Source organism: Falco punctatus, assembly GCF_963210335.1.
Source record: "Falco punctatus genome assembly, chromosome: 4".
Lineage (NCBI taxonomy): Eukaryota > Metazoa > Chordata > Aves > Falconiformes > Falconidae > Falco > Falco punctatus.
In genome coordinates, this window is record NC_137583.1 from 1,056,424 (window position 1) to 1,073,014 (window position 16,591).

Consider the following 16,591-nt stretch of genomic DNA (forward strand, 5'->3'; position numbering starts at 1 on the left):
GTGGTATTGCTTATCACATGGGGAAACTTGGTCAGATTCATGATTCAACAGAATCATCTAGGTTGCAAAAATTGTCTTCTAGCTTTACCTGGATCCCAGAGTGTTAAAAGCTATACAGCTGAACAGCTGCTGTTAGCTTAATATGTTTAGTTTTTCTAAGCTTTTTGGATGACAAAGTATCTTCCAGTAAGCAGAAGACTTTTTTTTTTTTTTTTTCCCCACAGGCCTTTTTTGATAAAGATTATATCACAAAGCACCCTGGAGATGCAGAGAAGATCACACAGCTCAAGGAACTCATGCAGGAACAGGTACCATTTTTCAGATGCAAAAGAACATTGCTACAGTGTCTCAATTCATCAGCAGTCAGTGTAAACATATCAGATCCCATTGATTCATTCAGAAGCAATGAATTTTAGTACATTTAAACAAAAAAGAGGGGGAAGATGGCCAAGGAGTTTATGAACAAGCTATTCACCTTACGGGATGTGAGGTGAAGCTCTGCTAAAAGTACATGAATTTCGTTTTCTCCATTTATTATGCAGTAGACATCTTGCCATGTTTCAAGCCTGCCATTCATTTTTGGCATTTTGAATTATGTCTTCCCAGTAGATTTCAAAGATAATCAGAGACAGGACAGATCAGGCTTGATCTATCTGGCAGAGGCACATAGGAAAACTTAATGCCTATTTGTATTATCTGCTGTTTTATTTTCCCTTAGTGTCTCCATCAAACATCTTGTAGATAAAGCTAGCTAGATGCTCTGATGGGAGTGAAATCAGAAAATCACATCCCTCTTAACTAAAACTTTGGCAAAGATATACCCATTAAACAAAGTGTCCAAGTCTGAACAGAGGGACTAGGCCTGTTTCTTCAACAAATCACTTAACTCCATTTCCAATTTCCCATCTGTAAAATAAAGATAATGCTTATCTCCCTTCAGTCCTCAAGAGAATGTTTGAAGATTAATTAGGTATTGTTTGTACAGACTTTAGATCATGTAGGGAATCATATACATCTTAAGCCTGCTGTCATTACTATTTTCTTTCATCTGGGAGCTTATATAATGTCATTCAATCACTAATACTGTGTGTTTGACATTTGAAAAAGTGACCTTTAAAAATAAATAATGAGCAACAGAAAGAGTTGCATGCCACACTGCCGCTGTTCAGCTCAATTATCAGAAACTCCTTTTAGAAATCTCTGTGGGCAACTTTGACCCCTTCTCTGACACCGGGTGGAAGGAATTTTCCTTGTCACGATGCATTATCTGTGCGAGGACGTAATGCTGTTCACTCTGAAGAGAGAATCAATCTGGTAATTTTTTACTGTTATCTCTTAAAAGTAATCCAACATGACATAAATGTAGTTGTCTCACCCTTAAAGTACTTGTTGAAGTAATTTGCACTTGCCAGGTCTCCTAGGCTTGCTTAATTATCAGCTCTCTCACAAATGAACAGTGGCATATTTTACAGTACTTCCTCGCACATGGACAGAACTGTGGGACAGGCTTCTCTTAGGCACGATTTATTTGGGTTTGTGATGCTATGTTTTCTTTTTAACAGGTACATGTCTTAGGAGTGGGTCTGGCAGTCCATGAGAAATTTGTACACCCAGAAATGCGTCCCCTGCATAAGAAGCTCATTGACCAGTTCCAGATGATGCGATCCAGTCTGTACCATGTGAGCTGACAAGTCATTTTTCCCGTTTTGAATTATTCACAGTTATCACTAAACTTTTATGAGTTGCAGTAAGGTTCACAAAAGAACTGGGCTGATACAGCATTGGTTGAACCTACTGGATTACCAAATTACCAGAAGAAGTATTGATTTCTGTGCAAGAAGGAAGTCCTACTGAGTATGTTAACTTGGCTTTTAGTTTAAACTAGAACTGTTAATGTCTGTATGTTCTTTGTTGTACCACAAAACAATTGCAAAGCGTAATTTTCTGTTACTGTCTTACATAGCAGAAAATTATGTAAAACAGGGGAAGAAAGATTAACAGAAACTGTTAGGTAGCTCTTCGAAAGAACTGCCGTAATTTGGAGTAGCATGACGTGGATTAGGCCCTCCAGAAGTGGTTTTATACAGACAGCGACAGAAATTCCTGTTGGTTGCATCAGGCATCCAACTGGTGATCAGAACGTGCACTGTTATGGGTCTCTGGTTCCTATCCAGTCACCAGAACTGCCTCCAGAGCGTGGTTCACACCACTTGGTATATACCAGCAGTACAAATACCATCCTCTAGTAATGACACCTTTCATTCTGCGTGCTCTGCTGTGGTATTCCCAGGCAAGTATACTTGAGATAACTTTGCCAGCTGGGTCTCAGAAATTTGCAGAAAGTAGGCACTCTCTTGAACATTATCACAAACAAACCAAAGGATATATTTCTATAATGTAAAAGAATTATTTGAAATATGTGTGTTAGCACTTTACTTTCCAACTGGAGTACGTATTTTCTAAGGTAGCTTCTATCTTGAAGGCTTTTCCCCTCCATTCCTAGGAATGAACACTATGCAAGGATGGCCAAAAATAACAGCACCAGAATTTTAAAATCCTGCCTTTCTCTTGCAAAGCAGATGAGATCTGTACAGGTTGAAGTAGCCAGTTTAAGTTTGCTACCTTTCTTGAGAGTTTGGACAAGTATTTCTGAGTCCACTTTTTTCTTTTTGAAAAATGTAGGTGGCTTAATTTGGGCCACACTATGCCTCTATCTTCCTCCCGAATACCCGAAATTGGAAATCAACAGAGTGTAAAGCACTGAAGCTGTTTATCCTGTGGAAATGCAGGATCACTGAGGAAAACTGTAGAGAACATAGAAGCAGATCAGGACTCTCCCAAGATGAAAAGCTGTAGTTTTCCATGGCCAATTTCGCTAAAGTAAGTTTCCTTTGCAGGAATTACCTGGTCTGGATAAGCTGAGTCCAGCCTGTTCTGGCACTAGTACACCACGCAGCAATGTCTTGGTGTCACATGGACCTATGAGCCCAGAGAGCATAAAGCTGGTGCATCGACACAGGTACCCCGTTGGTTTTTTTTTCCTACTGAAATACCTAGGATCTCTGCACACTGTTGCACTATGATTTGAGGATCTAAGCGAGCAGGATGGGTTTTGGCAGAAGTGCCTCTCATCTTCATTCAGTGTGAATTATTGAAGTTTGAGGACTGCAATCAAAAAGTTGAGAAATCCAATTTGCAGCAAATGCTGAACACCTCCAGCTGTTACTCCATCACTTTACTTATTGTAGAAGCAGAAACACACATCTGCCACGCAGATCCCCCGATTCAATCTGACTTTGGAGGTTCCAACTTCTCCTACTTCTGTTATGCAGACAGCAAATAAATGGGTCCTTCTACCATAAAAGGAAAATTATACTGCTTTTTTTTAGAAGCCAACTCAGTATGTACCCATTTCTAAGGATCAAAAAAGGTTCACATCATTGTTTTTATCAGAACCCCAATATAAGAAAGGCTGCCAAGTTGTTTTGATCAGAATACCAAGAAGTAGCTCAGCCTTCACAGAAACATCTGAAAGTGTGGGTGCTTATTCAAACTGAATACCCATCTACAAAACCTGAGATGATTGAGGGTAAAAATTTGGGTTATCAGAGCAAAACAGTGGTTTTGTATCCAACCAAAATTGCCTGTTTTGAAAATGTATATATCTGTGCCAGTTTGAAAAAGTGACAGGAATGTCACTGAAGTTAGGAAATATCGATTGTTCTTCCATGTTTTTTTCTCTTGGTGGGTCTATATAGCTTAGCTGTTTGTAAAGGCTGGCATGAAAAGCTGTGGCAACTTATTCCTGAGTACACAAATCCAGGATGGTGCCATTCTTTCTACTATTTAGAGTAGCTCTTACACCACTTTAGCAGCTTAGCAGTTGACAATTGGTGCCTAGGTGATAAAATGTTTTGCCTCAGAATTCCTCACTTTTTAAAGCCTTTTTGTAGTTCTTAGGGCAAACTAGGGATGTTCTGCAGCGTACAAAGTAAGTATTTGTGTATGTGAATTCAGAACGACAAAAAATGAAATGAGTGAGATCAGGGTGCAGCCTGCACGCCAACTGGCATGTATTAATTTACTGTCAGCTGCTAAGTTGCCTTCAACTGTAATGCTGAGGCCCCACAGATGAAATAAGGAAAACTGTTGGACCTGTGGGTCTTGTGCTTGGCTTCCTTTGGAATGTTTTTTTTAAGGTACTCCCACTCATTGTACTTCAGCATTAGAAATGAGGGTGGTTTCAGAATAGTCTTTTTATAAACAAAATAAATATGCACCCAGCATCATGACGTGATGTTAACCTAGTTTCGGATTCTGAAATTCTGCATCCTGCATTCTATGCTGTCTTACATGTAACCTTATTGTCACTTCTTTCATACATGAAGCTCGCACATATGGATTTGTTTAAGCTTGCTGCGCCTGATTTTACAAAAGCGTTTGACATCTAGAGGTGACCTAAAGCAGTAGGTAACTGTAGGTACTTACTAGCTTGGAAAAAATCAGACTTCACAAATGGAAACACAGGTTCAAAAAATAATAATGCCCTTGTTCTGTCTCTGTTTTCATTCTAGCCCGCTGAACTTGCTTGGTTCAGTCCGACACTCGTCATCCTCTCTGTCGTCCCACACCTCGAGTGAAACAGGGAACCTGGTTATCCTAACAGACAGTTCCGTGGGGGAGACGCCTGAGGATATGTACCACATGCAGGTACCTCCAGCACAGCCAGGAGTGCTTGTTAGAAGCAGCACTGCATGTGCTCTGGAGGGTTATGCTCAGGAGTATGCTGCACCTGTGCACAGGCTTGGATCTGTCCTGTGATACTTCCTCAAAGAACTGAACAGGTAGAATCTAACACTGTTCAAGGAAGATGATGGAGTTACTCAGCTAGGTTTACTTTGGGAAGGAATCTTCTGCTTTGGTACAGTGACAGTTGACACTGTGGCCAAGATCACACTGCTGCTTTCAGAAAGTGAGATTTTAGTCGGCATGCTTTTTATCTGACCAGTTCAACATCTGCGGTTAGTATTGCTCATGGTTTGGGCCGGGGGTGAGATGGGTCCTGCAGTCCTGACTGCAGATCAGTAGTGGCCTGCACGGAAGCTTTTTACTAGACAGAGGCTACACCGGGAGATCTGAGACAGGTCAGTATCTAATGCACCGATCCGCTCAGCGCTCTCTTCGATTTCTCTGCCTCTCACAGCTTGTTTACTCTAACCTCAGGTACCAAGGCTCAGTCACCAATGTCTCTGTTTTATCCTCGTCCCAGGCTAGCCCTTCCACCTCAAGCCTGAGCTCTACTCACTCGGCACCGTCCCAGATGATTAACTCTGCCCCTTCCAGTGCTCGAGGTAAGAATGCACGGACCCACATGAAGGGTTACCTGGACCTGCAGGCATCCCCCTAAACCTGGCAACCTTGCTGACTTACTGGTGAAAAACCACCGACACTGAAATACACCACTGTTTCTCCTCTGGAGCTGTAGATGCCCCTCCAAAAATTATTTCTTAGAAAAATGGTTTTCATTCTCCAGAGATGGATTTAATAGGGGTTTTTTTCAGCAGTGTTTGGAATGTCTCTCTTGACACATGCTCGTTTCAGGCAGTTGAATTTCATAATGATTTCCATTGTTCTGCCACAAAACTGTGGCAGGCAATCTAGAGGAAAACAAGAATAGTCTTTGGTACAGTATTTAGAAGAGAAATCATGAAGACAAAGGCAAAAAAAATCATTTTACTTGTTTACTGAAATTATGGCACAAAAAAGAACTTGAGGCAGTTTAGCAGAAATGTATGTATACAACAGCATATATATACAATGAATGCTGAAAGATAAGAACTTTAAGGACTGGTGTTAAAGAAGGGTTTCCCTGCTGCGATATTCTTGAAGAAAGGAAAAATGTCAAAACAGACCCTATGGGGTACTCATATTGCCTTTGCTGTTACAGTAGCTGGTCTTAGTACTGCTAATCGTTTTCCTCCCAAGCCTCAGAGCTGAAGCAAAACTACTCTGTGCAATCTGCTGACTTTGGTAACTGATATTCAAGTTCGGTTTTTTTCCCTCTCATTTTGAATTCTCAGTTGCAGGTTTACAAATTTCTACACCTCTTTTCACAGGCGTCTGAAGAAGGTATCCGGGATACAGTCAGAGATACAGGCTGATATTTAAATCTTACTCCTTTTTCCCATACAGGGGAACTGTACATCTCCTTATGGACAGAGCATACAGAGAAGGGCCTCTTCTCTTGGGCCAGCTTGGGGCTTTTTTGCTCAATCTTGCAGTAAAATCTTAATTGACTGGCTGTTGTTATGACACAGATGCATCAAAGTGATTTAATTGAAGGATGAAATGGAGTAGGAAGGTGAGACATGGCCATCTCCAAATAAAGGCAAATAGCTTCACTAATTACCAAAAGCTGGAAGGAAAGTAATGACAATAGTAAAGTAACCAGATGAAACTGGCATAACAGGAAAGAGAAGGTGGAACTGAGTACAGGGTTGTCATGTCAGGAAGACATCCCTAAATAGATGTGCCTCAGCTGGCACGCAAGGTCTGAATCTTTTGGGGGATCTGAGGGGTTTTGGTGCTCAGTGTTTCAGGCTCTTTTCCACTTTAAAAGTCCAGTGCTCACAGTGACAGGCTGTGATGGTCTTTCTGAGCTTGATGACTTCACAGCATCACCAGCTTCCCTCTTTACTGTATTCTTCGCTGTTGCTTAGAAACCAGGGTATGGTGCTGATGGATGAGCCAACAGCACCTCCCAGAGATGAGAACTAGACAGTGTAAATGACCGCAGATGAAACAGTAAGAGAAAATTCTGAAAAGTACTTCAATATATGTATCTGTTTTATTCTTCATTCTTACTAACATGTTTTGACAGCCTGTGACACAATTTCTTCTCTGCTAGTTTTGTTCACTTTTGAGTTAGGTGAGCACAGCATTCAGACATTACCCATTGATTACAGGATTTCACTTCTAGTAAAGTCCCAGATGCTCTCTGTGTTTCACAGCGTGCAAGTGACTATTCTGGTTATTATGACACCGCTGTCTGGAATGGAGTTGTTTGTAACAAGAAAAAGCCCTTACGCTTAAGTTCCACTGTGGTAATGCAGCTTTGGTTTTCTCCTTGGTGATTTTTCCTTTCGTTTTGTTTTTTAATTGGGTGAATTTGATGCTTGTGAAAATGAGAGACCAGTATCACTGGCTGGAGCAAGGTACTTCACAAACATTACATGTGCAGCTCTGCCAATGCACCTCTATCCTTTTTTTTTCCCTTTTTTTTGGTATTTATTTATATTCTTTTTAATTTAGTGCTGGTGAAAGGTGCTGGATTGACAACACTGGAGGCTGAAGCCCTCTATTTATCCACAGAACAGATACAGCATGGGCGGCAGCCGTGCAAGCTTCCCCACGCTGCCCCCACCAATGTGCCTCATCTCTGTCCTGGAGGGACCACCTCTAGAGGTGAGAGGATAGTTCAGTCGCCATGACCCATCCAAACCTTGGCCTTTCTGCTGAGACTGCCAACAAAGCTACGATAGTCACGATGCTGCAGTTAACCACTTCTAAGATGGGAAGTATACGAAGGCCAACAATACATTTTGTAAAGGCCACCTAAATTTACCAACTTAGCATCTTTGTCACCTGTGGCTTTAAACCTGAGCACGTTTATCTAGAATTTCTAGGATTTTGTCAGATGTTTAAATGCTCCTCTCGTTGATTCAAACAACGTAGAGGTGAAAAACCACTATCCCATTATCCAGATACTTGTACCACCTGCTCTGTTTAACTGCAGAGCTCTTTCTGGAGCTTAGCTACTAGCACTGTTCTGAAGAAAGGGGTATCCTTATAATTAGTTCCATTAGTGACCAAAGGAAGCCATGGCCATTTGTATTAAGAATCCAGCAGAAATTTAAATCATACCAAAAATGACCCTTTCATTGGTGTTTAAAACAGCAACACAGAGAAATTATTTGGCTTGTCCAAAGAAAATAATAAAGCCATTAATCCAAAAAAATTTTAAAGGATAGTCAACGAGACAGTAGATTAATGATTTCATTATATCACTGAACAACAGATTAAAGCAGCAAACCTCACACTAGTTCTAATATGCACAAGTTAGAACAAAAATCTTAAATAGAATTGTAATCAGAATACAGGAAGAATTTTCTAATTCTGTGCTAAGGACAAAGACATTACTAGTTACTCTGTTTTTCAGATTAACAACTATGTATCTTTCAGTTTTCACCTGGCTTTTGACCCTTGTGTAGCTTCTTCCCTGTCAAGAAAGTAACAGTGTTGTTGTATGGAGGATCAGTGAGAGCTTCAGAGTGTGTCTTGGCTCCATCTGAGGTGACTCAAGAGGCACTGCTCTAACCTTACTGGGGTGAAATGATTATGTAAGCCAGCGTTCATTAAGCAGAAATTGTAATGCACAAAGGCCTGGAAAACGCCAGGAGTGGGTTAGGCTTTTGTCAGTAATTTTATTTAAAATATGGCTGGGGCTCCTCCAATGCACTCTAAAAGCAACTCCCACTTGGCACGTAGTGACTCACCTCTTCAGGCACCCTGCTGCTTCCTTAACACAGCCCCCTTTTTAAGGTGTAGAAAATGAGTCCTGGTGTCTTACTCAGCACTTTGCAAGGACCCATATACTTACATTAAAAATTCCCTTCTTAAAGCACAAAAGTTAGGATTTGGTGCAGGAGCGAACTGTTTTCATAACAGTAATAAAAATAATGAATCAGGAGAAAACATTTGCGGAGTTTGGACTCTAATTACATAAACCTAAAACTAATACTTGTTAGAAGTGGATTAATATTTTCATAATTAAAAAACTTACCTCTGGCTTCAGCATAGGTTTTCCTTTCTCATTAATAGTATGTTCAGTGCTGCACACATCAAGTGTACCAAGCTACAAGCTAAAAGAATAAGCCCTGACACATGCTGCAGCATTTTACATGGCCACTGGCTGCTCTGGAAGCTTTTAAAAGCTGCTTTTTTTTCACTTTTGTTTTTTAAGTTTTGCCAGTCCCTGAAAGAAACCATGATGATTGTGTGCTATCTGTCCAAAGAAGCAGGCCTGATTATTAATCAAAGCTTCAGTTATAGCCACTCCTCTTGCGACCCACAATTCAGAGGTATCAGTACTTAATTTTGTTTGCAGACTGGATACTTGGCATAATCTGTTACAATCTTTATAGCTATAGTTACTCACAAATTTAGGGTACCAAACAGCAGAGCTGTTTTGTAAACTAGACTCTGCCACCATATTTAGCACGTGTGGGATTTTTCAAGTCATGCAGTGCAAGGTCTGTGGAAACTATAATCCCATATAAATGATGGCACATAGAGGTGGTTTGCATCTTGGATATAAAAGAACAAGGATGACAAGATAAATAAAAGGGGAAAGTTTACAGTGTAGGTTGTGCTGTGATGTAGTTCTGGGCACACCTAAAAGTTCAGCATCCTTACATCTGTCATGCAGAAACAGGACTATCTGTGAAGTGCGAGTAAGAGACTCAGCATAAAGCGTTAACACTGTGTTTTCCAAGCTGATGTTGTACATAAGAGCAAATAATGTTGTCTAATAATGTTTCCATTCTATGTCTGGGGAGAAAATGAGTTCGGAACTAGAATGCAGATACTCTGCAGCTGTTCATGTTGGGGTGGGGGTGTAGATTAATCTGGGATCTGCCACCCCTGATGGAATTGTTGCAGTCGTAGGACCTTATCTTGCATTCTGCTGGACACATTGTTCCTTCCACTGTGTGCTGAATATCAGTCCCAAAAACTGCATGTTTGCTTTTGCTGGGGTAAAAGCTGCATTAACCAGCACCAATGCCTTTGCTCATATGTTGGAGTGCTGTCCAGGTAATGTGTGTGGTTGTGGAAAGTTTGCAAAAGGGGGCATGTATTCCCCAAAAGCCGGCATGGCTCTGTAATGCGCTGTCTGCTGCCATCTGTTAAGTGCGTGTTTGTGACGCAATGAAATAATCAGTGCAAATTAAAGCTCACTCCAGCAGCTTCAGAACATCAATTCCTGCCTAATACCGTGCATCCCAAGGGATGTGTGTATCAGTAGTCTCAGACTTTAGGAAGCCACTAACGAGAATCATTCTTCTGGCAAATCCATTGTCAGCTGGTGCATCTCAGAAGGCATACTGTAACGTGGCACTCACCTTGAAGGACATGAGTCCAAGTAACTCCACACGCCAGGAAGCTGTTTACATGACCCTAAGAACTTAAATGACAGCTACACAGATAACACATAGTTAAGCACACTCCTACTATGTAAGTAAGCATTGGTAAACATACTGTTGTCATAAAATGGCTCAGTCTACCAACATGCTCAGTAGTAATCGTACGTTGCCCAGCGGCACTATAAGCAAAGTGCCACCCATGGTAATAGAAAATCCTGTTTATTATTGGGTTTTGTTTTGCTTTAACAAAAAGGAAGCTATCAGCAGCTAAATGGCAACACCTCAGACTATCTCCACCAGAACTGAGGAATGAAGTGGCTTCCCGTAACTTCCTGCTTTAACTGAATGGTGTATCTCAAGCTTCTACCCTTCCTTCCACGTTCAGTCTTAAAATGCTCCATTTTATGGCATTTCTATTTAGTTTATGGGGTGAGGAAGCATCAGGCACTCTACAGCAGAGCCGCAACTGATCCCACACAGATGCCCACTTTTTTTTTAAGAGGAGGTACTTTGCAACATACAACTAGGGACCCACACATCTTACATACCTTACATGGTATGTCCTTAATTGTATATAACAAGCCAGTTCTTACTTCATCCTCGTGCTATGCACCCCACCAACAGTTAGCTGCTTAGTGGGCTCAGCACCATGTTTTCTTGAGTCCTGTAAGATCATCCGTCTGACCAAATTGCAAAGGTGGACTCTCTCACTGGGCATGCGAAGACATGGCTGTTGTTTGTCACGTGTACGTGATTATTCTCACTTGTTTACAGGCTCTCCCTCTCTACCAGATAAGTATCGCCACTCTCGGGAGATGATGATGTTGCTGCCAACCCATCGGGACCGACCTAGCAGCGCCATGTATCCCACAGCTATCGTGGAAAATGGACAGGTAGCAGTTCTGATTTCTTTTATGTCAGTTTGACCACCTGAAACTTGATTTTTACCATTTCTGACCACCTTCACGCTTCCCTTTTTATTATTTGAAAGCACAACAACTTACTTTACTTAACATTGCAGAACTTTTCATATTTATCACCACCTTGAGCCACCCACTTTGGTAGTCAAGTGATGCAATTTGTGGTAACTGTTAAAACTGCAGATAGGCTCTGTGAAAATGGACTCTTCTTACTTCCCAGCTGTATCCTATGAACGCTGGTCCACTGCAAATAGTCATATTATTGTATTCATTCATTTTTCTGGAACCATGGCCGTCCTGCAGTCTAGCCTCAAAGCTGATTCTAAATAGCTTTATGATGATTCCCAGCGGTATCAAAAAGCACAACAGGCTGAAACAATATACTGATACAGGGTCTCCAAACACGCTGAGCCTGTAGGTCCTACTTTCTCTGGACAAACTGAAAAATTCAGAGTGTGCCTCTGTGTAAGCATTTTAATCTGGCCCTGGCATGCACTTTTGAAGGGAATCTCCTAATCATGCCTGCTTACCGCACTTCCATTCACAACAGAGAACTGTCTCCGAGCATGCAAACTCAATTCTTTCAAATGAATCCACAGCAGAAGGCAAGCTCCAGAAAGGCATGTGATGCACGTAAGCTGATTATGGGCACAAGGCCACCCTAGACCTAGTTTGAAGTAAGTCCTCCAGAGAACACAAGCAGCATGAATTGCGGGTCCTCAGCACTGTTCCACTCCAGAGATCCACTAGTGTTGCACTGCTGTACTTGCTAATGTAGACACAGCCTAAGGTTCCCATGAACTTTTCAGTTTAGAAACTTCCTTTGCTTTAAAAAAGCGAACAGAAAGCCCCAGGGTTCTGTACCAGCTAACCTGTAATTTTTTTACTATTTTTTTTTTTTTTACATTTCTTTGCTAAATTTCTTCTCCCTTAGCCACCAAACTTCCAGCGCGCCTTCATCCAGCAAATGATTGGACCATGCAAACCCTGCAGTGATCCCAACCTGTCTGTGGCTGAGAAAGGTACTCTTTTTTTCCTCGTCAGCATGCATGCTTTCTAAAATACTATTATTCTGGTCATGCTACCGCAAGTAACGAATGGGCTTCTGTATGTTTCCTGGCAGAGTACATTCTCTCACATTTTAGTTTAAGTAAACAATTTAATTAACTGGGCTTTCTTCCAACCTATAGTCATTTCAGATCATTCACAGAAGGGTGGAGTTGCACAGACCTCTTTATTTCAGAAAGCCTTCTAAGTTTAGCATTCTGTTATTGAAAGAAATCCTGCAGCCTTTATCAAACAAAACTTCCAAAGCAGCAAATGAGAAGTTATCTGAAAGAAGAGTGCAAGATTTGGACTATATTTTTAAATAATGAGATAAATACTTCTTTTAATATGCACTTATTGTTCAAAATATTAACATTTCTTGTAATCCCTCTCTAAGGTAGCTTAATATTTACATTTATCATTAGGAATGTATGCTTTTTTAACTCATTGCTTTGAAAAAAATAGGCAGAGCCCTTGCAGAAAAACACATGAAAGAAGACAGTTTGTTTGGTGTAACAGAAAAGGAGCTTGCGAAAGGGGGTGCCATGGACAAAGCGATGGGCTCAAAAATTTATCTGAAAGGCAGCATTCTGAAAAAGCAGAAGAGGACAAAATTCATGAGTCAAAATCTGAAACAAGGAGGCTGCCTAAGCAAGCAACAGTCACACATACGGCTGGGAAAAATGGTATCTTAAAAGATTTTTAAGGCCAGGAAAGACCAGCACAACTCTTTAGTCTGACCTATATAATGCGCTCCATTAGACTTTTATATCAGTATTTTTGTTTCAGTAACTGTGCCTGAACCAAATTATCTTTTTGAAAAAAATCTGAATTTTATTTTAGAATTTTTAATCAGAATCCACTGCTTTAACAATGTGACAGCCTTATGGAGCGGTCCAGACTGAAACCAAAGGCCAGCATACAGTTCTGAATAAACGGCAGAATGATTACTTGATGACAATAATGAATGATGACAACGGAGAGTTAAGATTAGGGGGCAAGAGATTAAGAGCTCCATCTTATCTGTGTTAGGTTGAACTGAACATATGACAGAGGTGGTGAGATCTTTATACTGGACAGGAGAAAGATCTGGAAATGGAAGGCAGAGAAATATTTATTACCTGTCTAGGAAAAATACTTTAATTTGTATTTGTGGGCAGTATTATGCAAGAGTGTAGCATACAGTGCAAAGAGAATGGGATCAAAGACAGAATCCCCTCCGGATGCCCAAAGAAGCCAGGAAAGACACAGAAGATGTTCAGTAAGTGTTCTTACAGGATGGTGTGATGGGAATCCCAGCTCTTCAGCCAGGTTGGTAGCATAAATGCAGTTACAGGCATTTTTTGCAGCCCTTGAACCCTCATCATTCTTTTTAAGCTGGGATGCCATCTGCCTTGGGTTTTGTTAACAGTTATGCCCCGTGAATTTACCCACCCCCTTCCCTGCTGTGTCAGAAGCTCTGCCCAGTAATTCTCATTGACAGCAGGGTGACATCAGTCGCCCAAAGCAGAATGGTTCAAATGCAGCTTCCCTGCCTTACTAATTAAACTTGGCCACTGAGCCACTAAACACTGTTATGAAAAGAGAGATGGGCTAGGACAGAGCACTAGGACATCCCTGGTTAGATTCCTCCCTGAAGCGTTTTGGATAAAATGCTGGTTTTAACAGGCAGCAGCCACTCTCCAAAACCATCTGACCTTAGAATGATTTCCAGCGCTTCTAAACACTCAAAAGGCCATGAATGAGGGAACATTAATAAAGTATAAATGGATTACGCACTGGGGTAGCATGTTCTCTTCTTCACATTCTTCTACTGCACCTCAGTGCTCAAATAATAAAAAAACAAAATTACAACAAAAAAAAGCCAAACAAAACCCCACCACCAACTGAAAAAAACAGAACCAAACAAGTACAACAGTCATTTTACAGGCCAAGCAAGTCACATTTTGTTCTGTCCTTTTCACTTGACACTGGTATACTGCAGGAGAGAGCAGCATAGCTGGCATTGTTTGCATCTTGCCCATCTGTTTTAGCCTTCTGACACTAAGAGTAGTGCAAATTAGAGCACTCTGGCATGTGTACAGGGACGCTCGGAAAATTCATCTGAAGCCACATTACTTGTGTTGAGATGTAGCCCTTGGTTTGTACCTGTTCGTGTCAGGATTTTTAGTGTCTTCTCAGTATGCCTTTCTCAAGCTGAAGGTCTCTCTAAAAACATTTACTTCTATATTTTTATGGGCTTTGTTCTGTCTTATGAAGCTGTCACTTTGTGATGTTTTTTTACTTTAGGGAATTTTAGGTCTTGGGGAGCCTGTGTTCATGCTAACTCAGGAACTAAAGAGAAAAAAAAAAAAAAAACCAAGCAAACCTTTCAAAGTCATTTTAGGGAAGAAACATCAAAAATGGCTACAGGCATTTTAATTAAGGAGAAATCCTCTTCAGATGTCAAACTCTATGTTTATTTCTCCAGGCTTCCATTTTCCAAACTGAAGATGGAAAAAAGCTATTTTTATCTCAGTTTTCTTTGGTAGGCTCACTGAATTACTTTGTTTGCCTTCTCCCTTTTCTTTGCTAATCTGAAGAAATAGCTTACTTGTTTTTAAATAAACATACAATTATTGCATGTCTGTCTTCTCAGAATAAATAGTCTTCCAGTTTGTTTGGAAGGAGGGAAGGTGCATTTTAATAATGTTTAAGGCTGACAGAATTCTCAAGATCCTGAAAAACTTTCATGTTAGAAAGAAGCAGGGTTTATTTCTACCAAAAAATAATTCATTAAGATCATACTCATTATGCGTTATATGAGGAAAATCTTCCTCCCTCTATACTGCCTTATACACAAAGACTTGATCTCTTCAGGTGACTTTGTAATACAAGGAACCCAAACTGCTATCTTTAAATATTTTTTGATCAAAATTCTTGATCAACTCTGTAGCTTAGTAAATCAGGGCTTTAACGTCATATCTCTTCTGTAACAGACTGAGGTGTCACCTCCCTCATGTCCATCGTTCAGTCTTCACTTAGCTGCTCTAGTGCAGCAACACCACACGTTCCCTTCTGCATCGTTTAATACAAAGCAGAACAGCTTACAACTGAGATCCAGCTGCCATTCTATCAGTGAGATTTCATTTCTACTTACTCACTGGTTTGAAAAAAAAAAAAAAAAAAAAAAACAAACAACAAAAAAACACACCACCTGAAACAAACAACAAAAACACTTTGCTAAATGAGCCGAGGGGGCCATGGAAGGGAGATGGGCAGACTAACACCATGCTCACCTAACTCTTGCTTCCTTAACAAAGCAACCGATAAACTTAACACGCTGTAGACTAGACGATGTCTTTGTACGCCTTCAACCCTACCCTTCACCAAGTCCCTGCAATCGGTCTCTTTACTGCTAAAGAGCACACCAGAAAGCCAGTCCTTCTGGCCCCACAAACTCCCTCTTGTTACCCAAGTTAAATCTGTTTCAATCCTTCAGCTGTGCCAGCAGCACCCAGTAGCTGGAGCCTAGACAGCGGAACCAGAGAGGCCCTGCCATTCCTGTCTGCCCATGCTGGGAGCATCTTGGCCCCACCAGTGCCTCCCCGAAGCCTGCCCCATGGTAAGGAAATGCCCAGTAGGCCTGCTGCAGAACGCCTGCAGTCATGCAGAGGTAAATCTAGACCCCCTGAAAGCTGACCTTAGCCTTTTCCCCGCCTCTATAAAAAAGAGGTCTTTCCTGGTCTGCTAGGTTAGCACGGGATAAAGTTTTCTTTTTCTTTTTTTTTTTTTTTTTTTCCCAAAAAATCTTAGATTTTTTTGCAGTCCTTATAGTAATATGGACTTGGGCGTATTTTGGGACTACAATTAGATGTGTGAGTGTTGAAGCCTGGCCTGGCTTCTTGCCAATGACCATCTTCAGTGGTAATGTAAGGTTACAAACCTATTAAATGAAACTTCAAATGTTCGTTGTTTATGAGCCTGTTGCCTTGCCATGAGATCCTTGATAACAGGGGCAGATGGAAATCTGTCACTGCACTTACCTTCTTGTTAGCATTTTGTGTGTGTGACAGATGCACTCCACAGTATCTTATGAGAAAGGAAGGCCTCGGTCGGAGTGAAGTTACCAGCATTTGGAGCTGCTACCTGGCATTACAGAGTGTAAACCCCCAGCTCTTTCCCTGCAGTGAGGCAGCACAAGTCTGCGTTTCTGATCCTTGTCTCATTCCAGGACACTACTCACTGCACTTCGATGCCTTCCATCACCAGCTCAGTGATGCTCCTCCGGCATTGCCTGCACGAACGCTGCGCAAGGTAAAAAGGAAATGGCAGGAGAGCAGAGAGGGATGTAGAAGGAAAATAATATGCTCCTGAAGGAATCCCCCCTCCTCTGCTCCCACCAAGCAGCTTTTTAATATAGCAACACTATTTTTAACATGC

At 41.1% G+C, this 16,591-nt stretch overlaps 1 protein-coding gene across 14 annotated transcripts in view; it reads left to right on the top strand.

Annotated features, from left to right (window-relative positions):
- Window positions 1-16,591, top strand: part of DOCK3 (dedicator of cytokinesis 3) — a 228,530-nt gene that overhangs the window by 206,381 nt on the left and 5,558 nt on the right. For 8 of the 14 annotated variants that reach the window (XM_080387450.1, XM_080387447.1, XM_080387454.1 and 5 more), the window contains 10 exons: window positions 225-308; window positions 1,563-1,679; window positions 2,898-3,019; window positions 4,575-4,710; window positions 5,270-5,351; window positions 7,312-7,464; window positions 10,977-11,095; window positions 12,057-12,144; window positions 15,651-15,773; window positions 16,383-16,465. In XM_080387450.1, the coding sequence (XP_080243576.1) occupies window positions 225-308; window positions 1,563-1,679; window positions 2,898-3,019; window positions 4,575-4,710; window positions 5,270-5,351; window positions 7,312-7,464; window positions 10,977-11,095; window positions 12,057-12,144; window positions 15,651-15,773; window positions 16,383-16,465 (1,107 nt within the window). The remainder of the gene's footprint in view (window positions 1-224; window positions 309-1,562; window positions 1,680-2,897; window positions 3,020-4,574; window positions 4,711-5,269; window positions 5,352-7,311; window positions 7,465-10,976; window positions 11,096-12,056; window positions 12,145-15,650; window positions 15,774-16,382; window positions 16,466-16,591) is intronic. The other 6 variants (XM_080387449.1, XM_080387452.1, XM_080387453.1 and 3 more) reach the window with 5 other exon arrangements.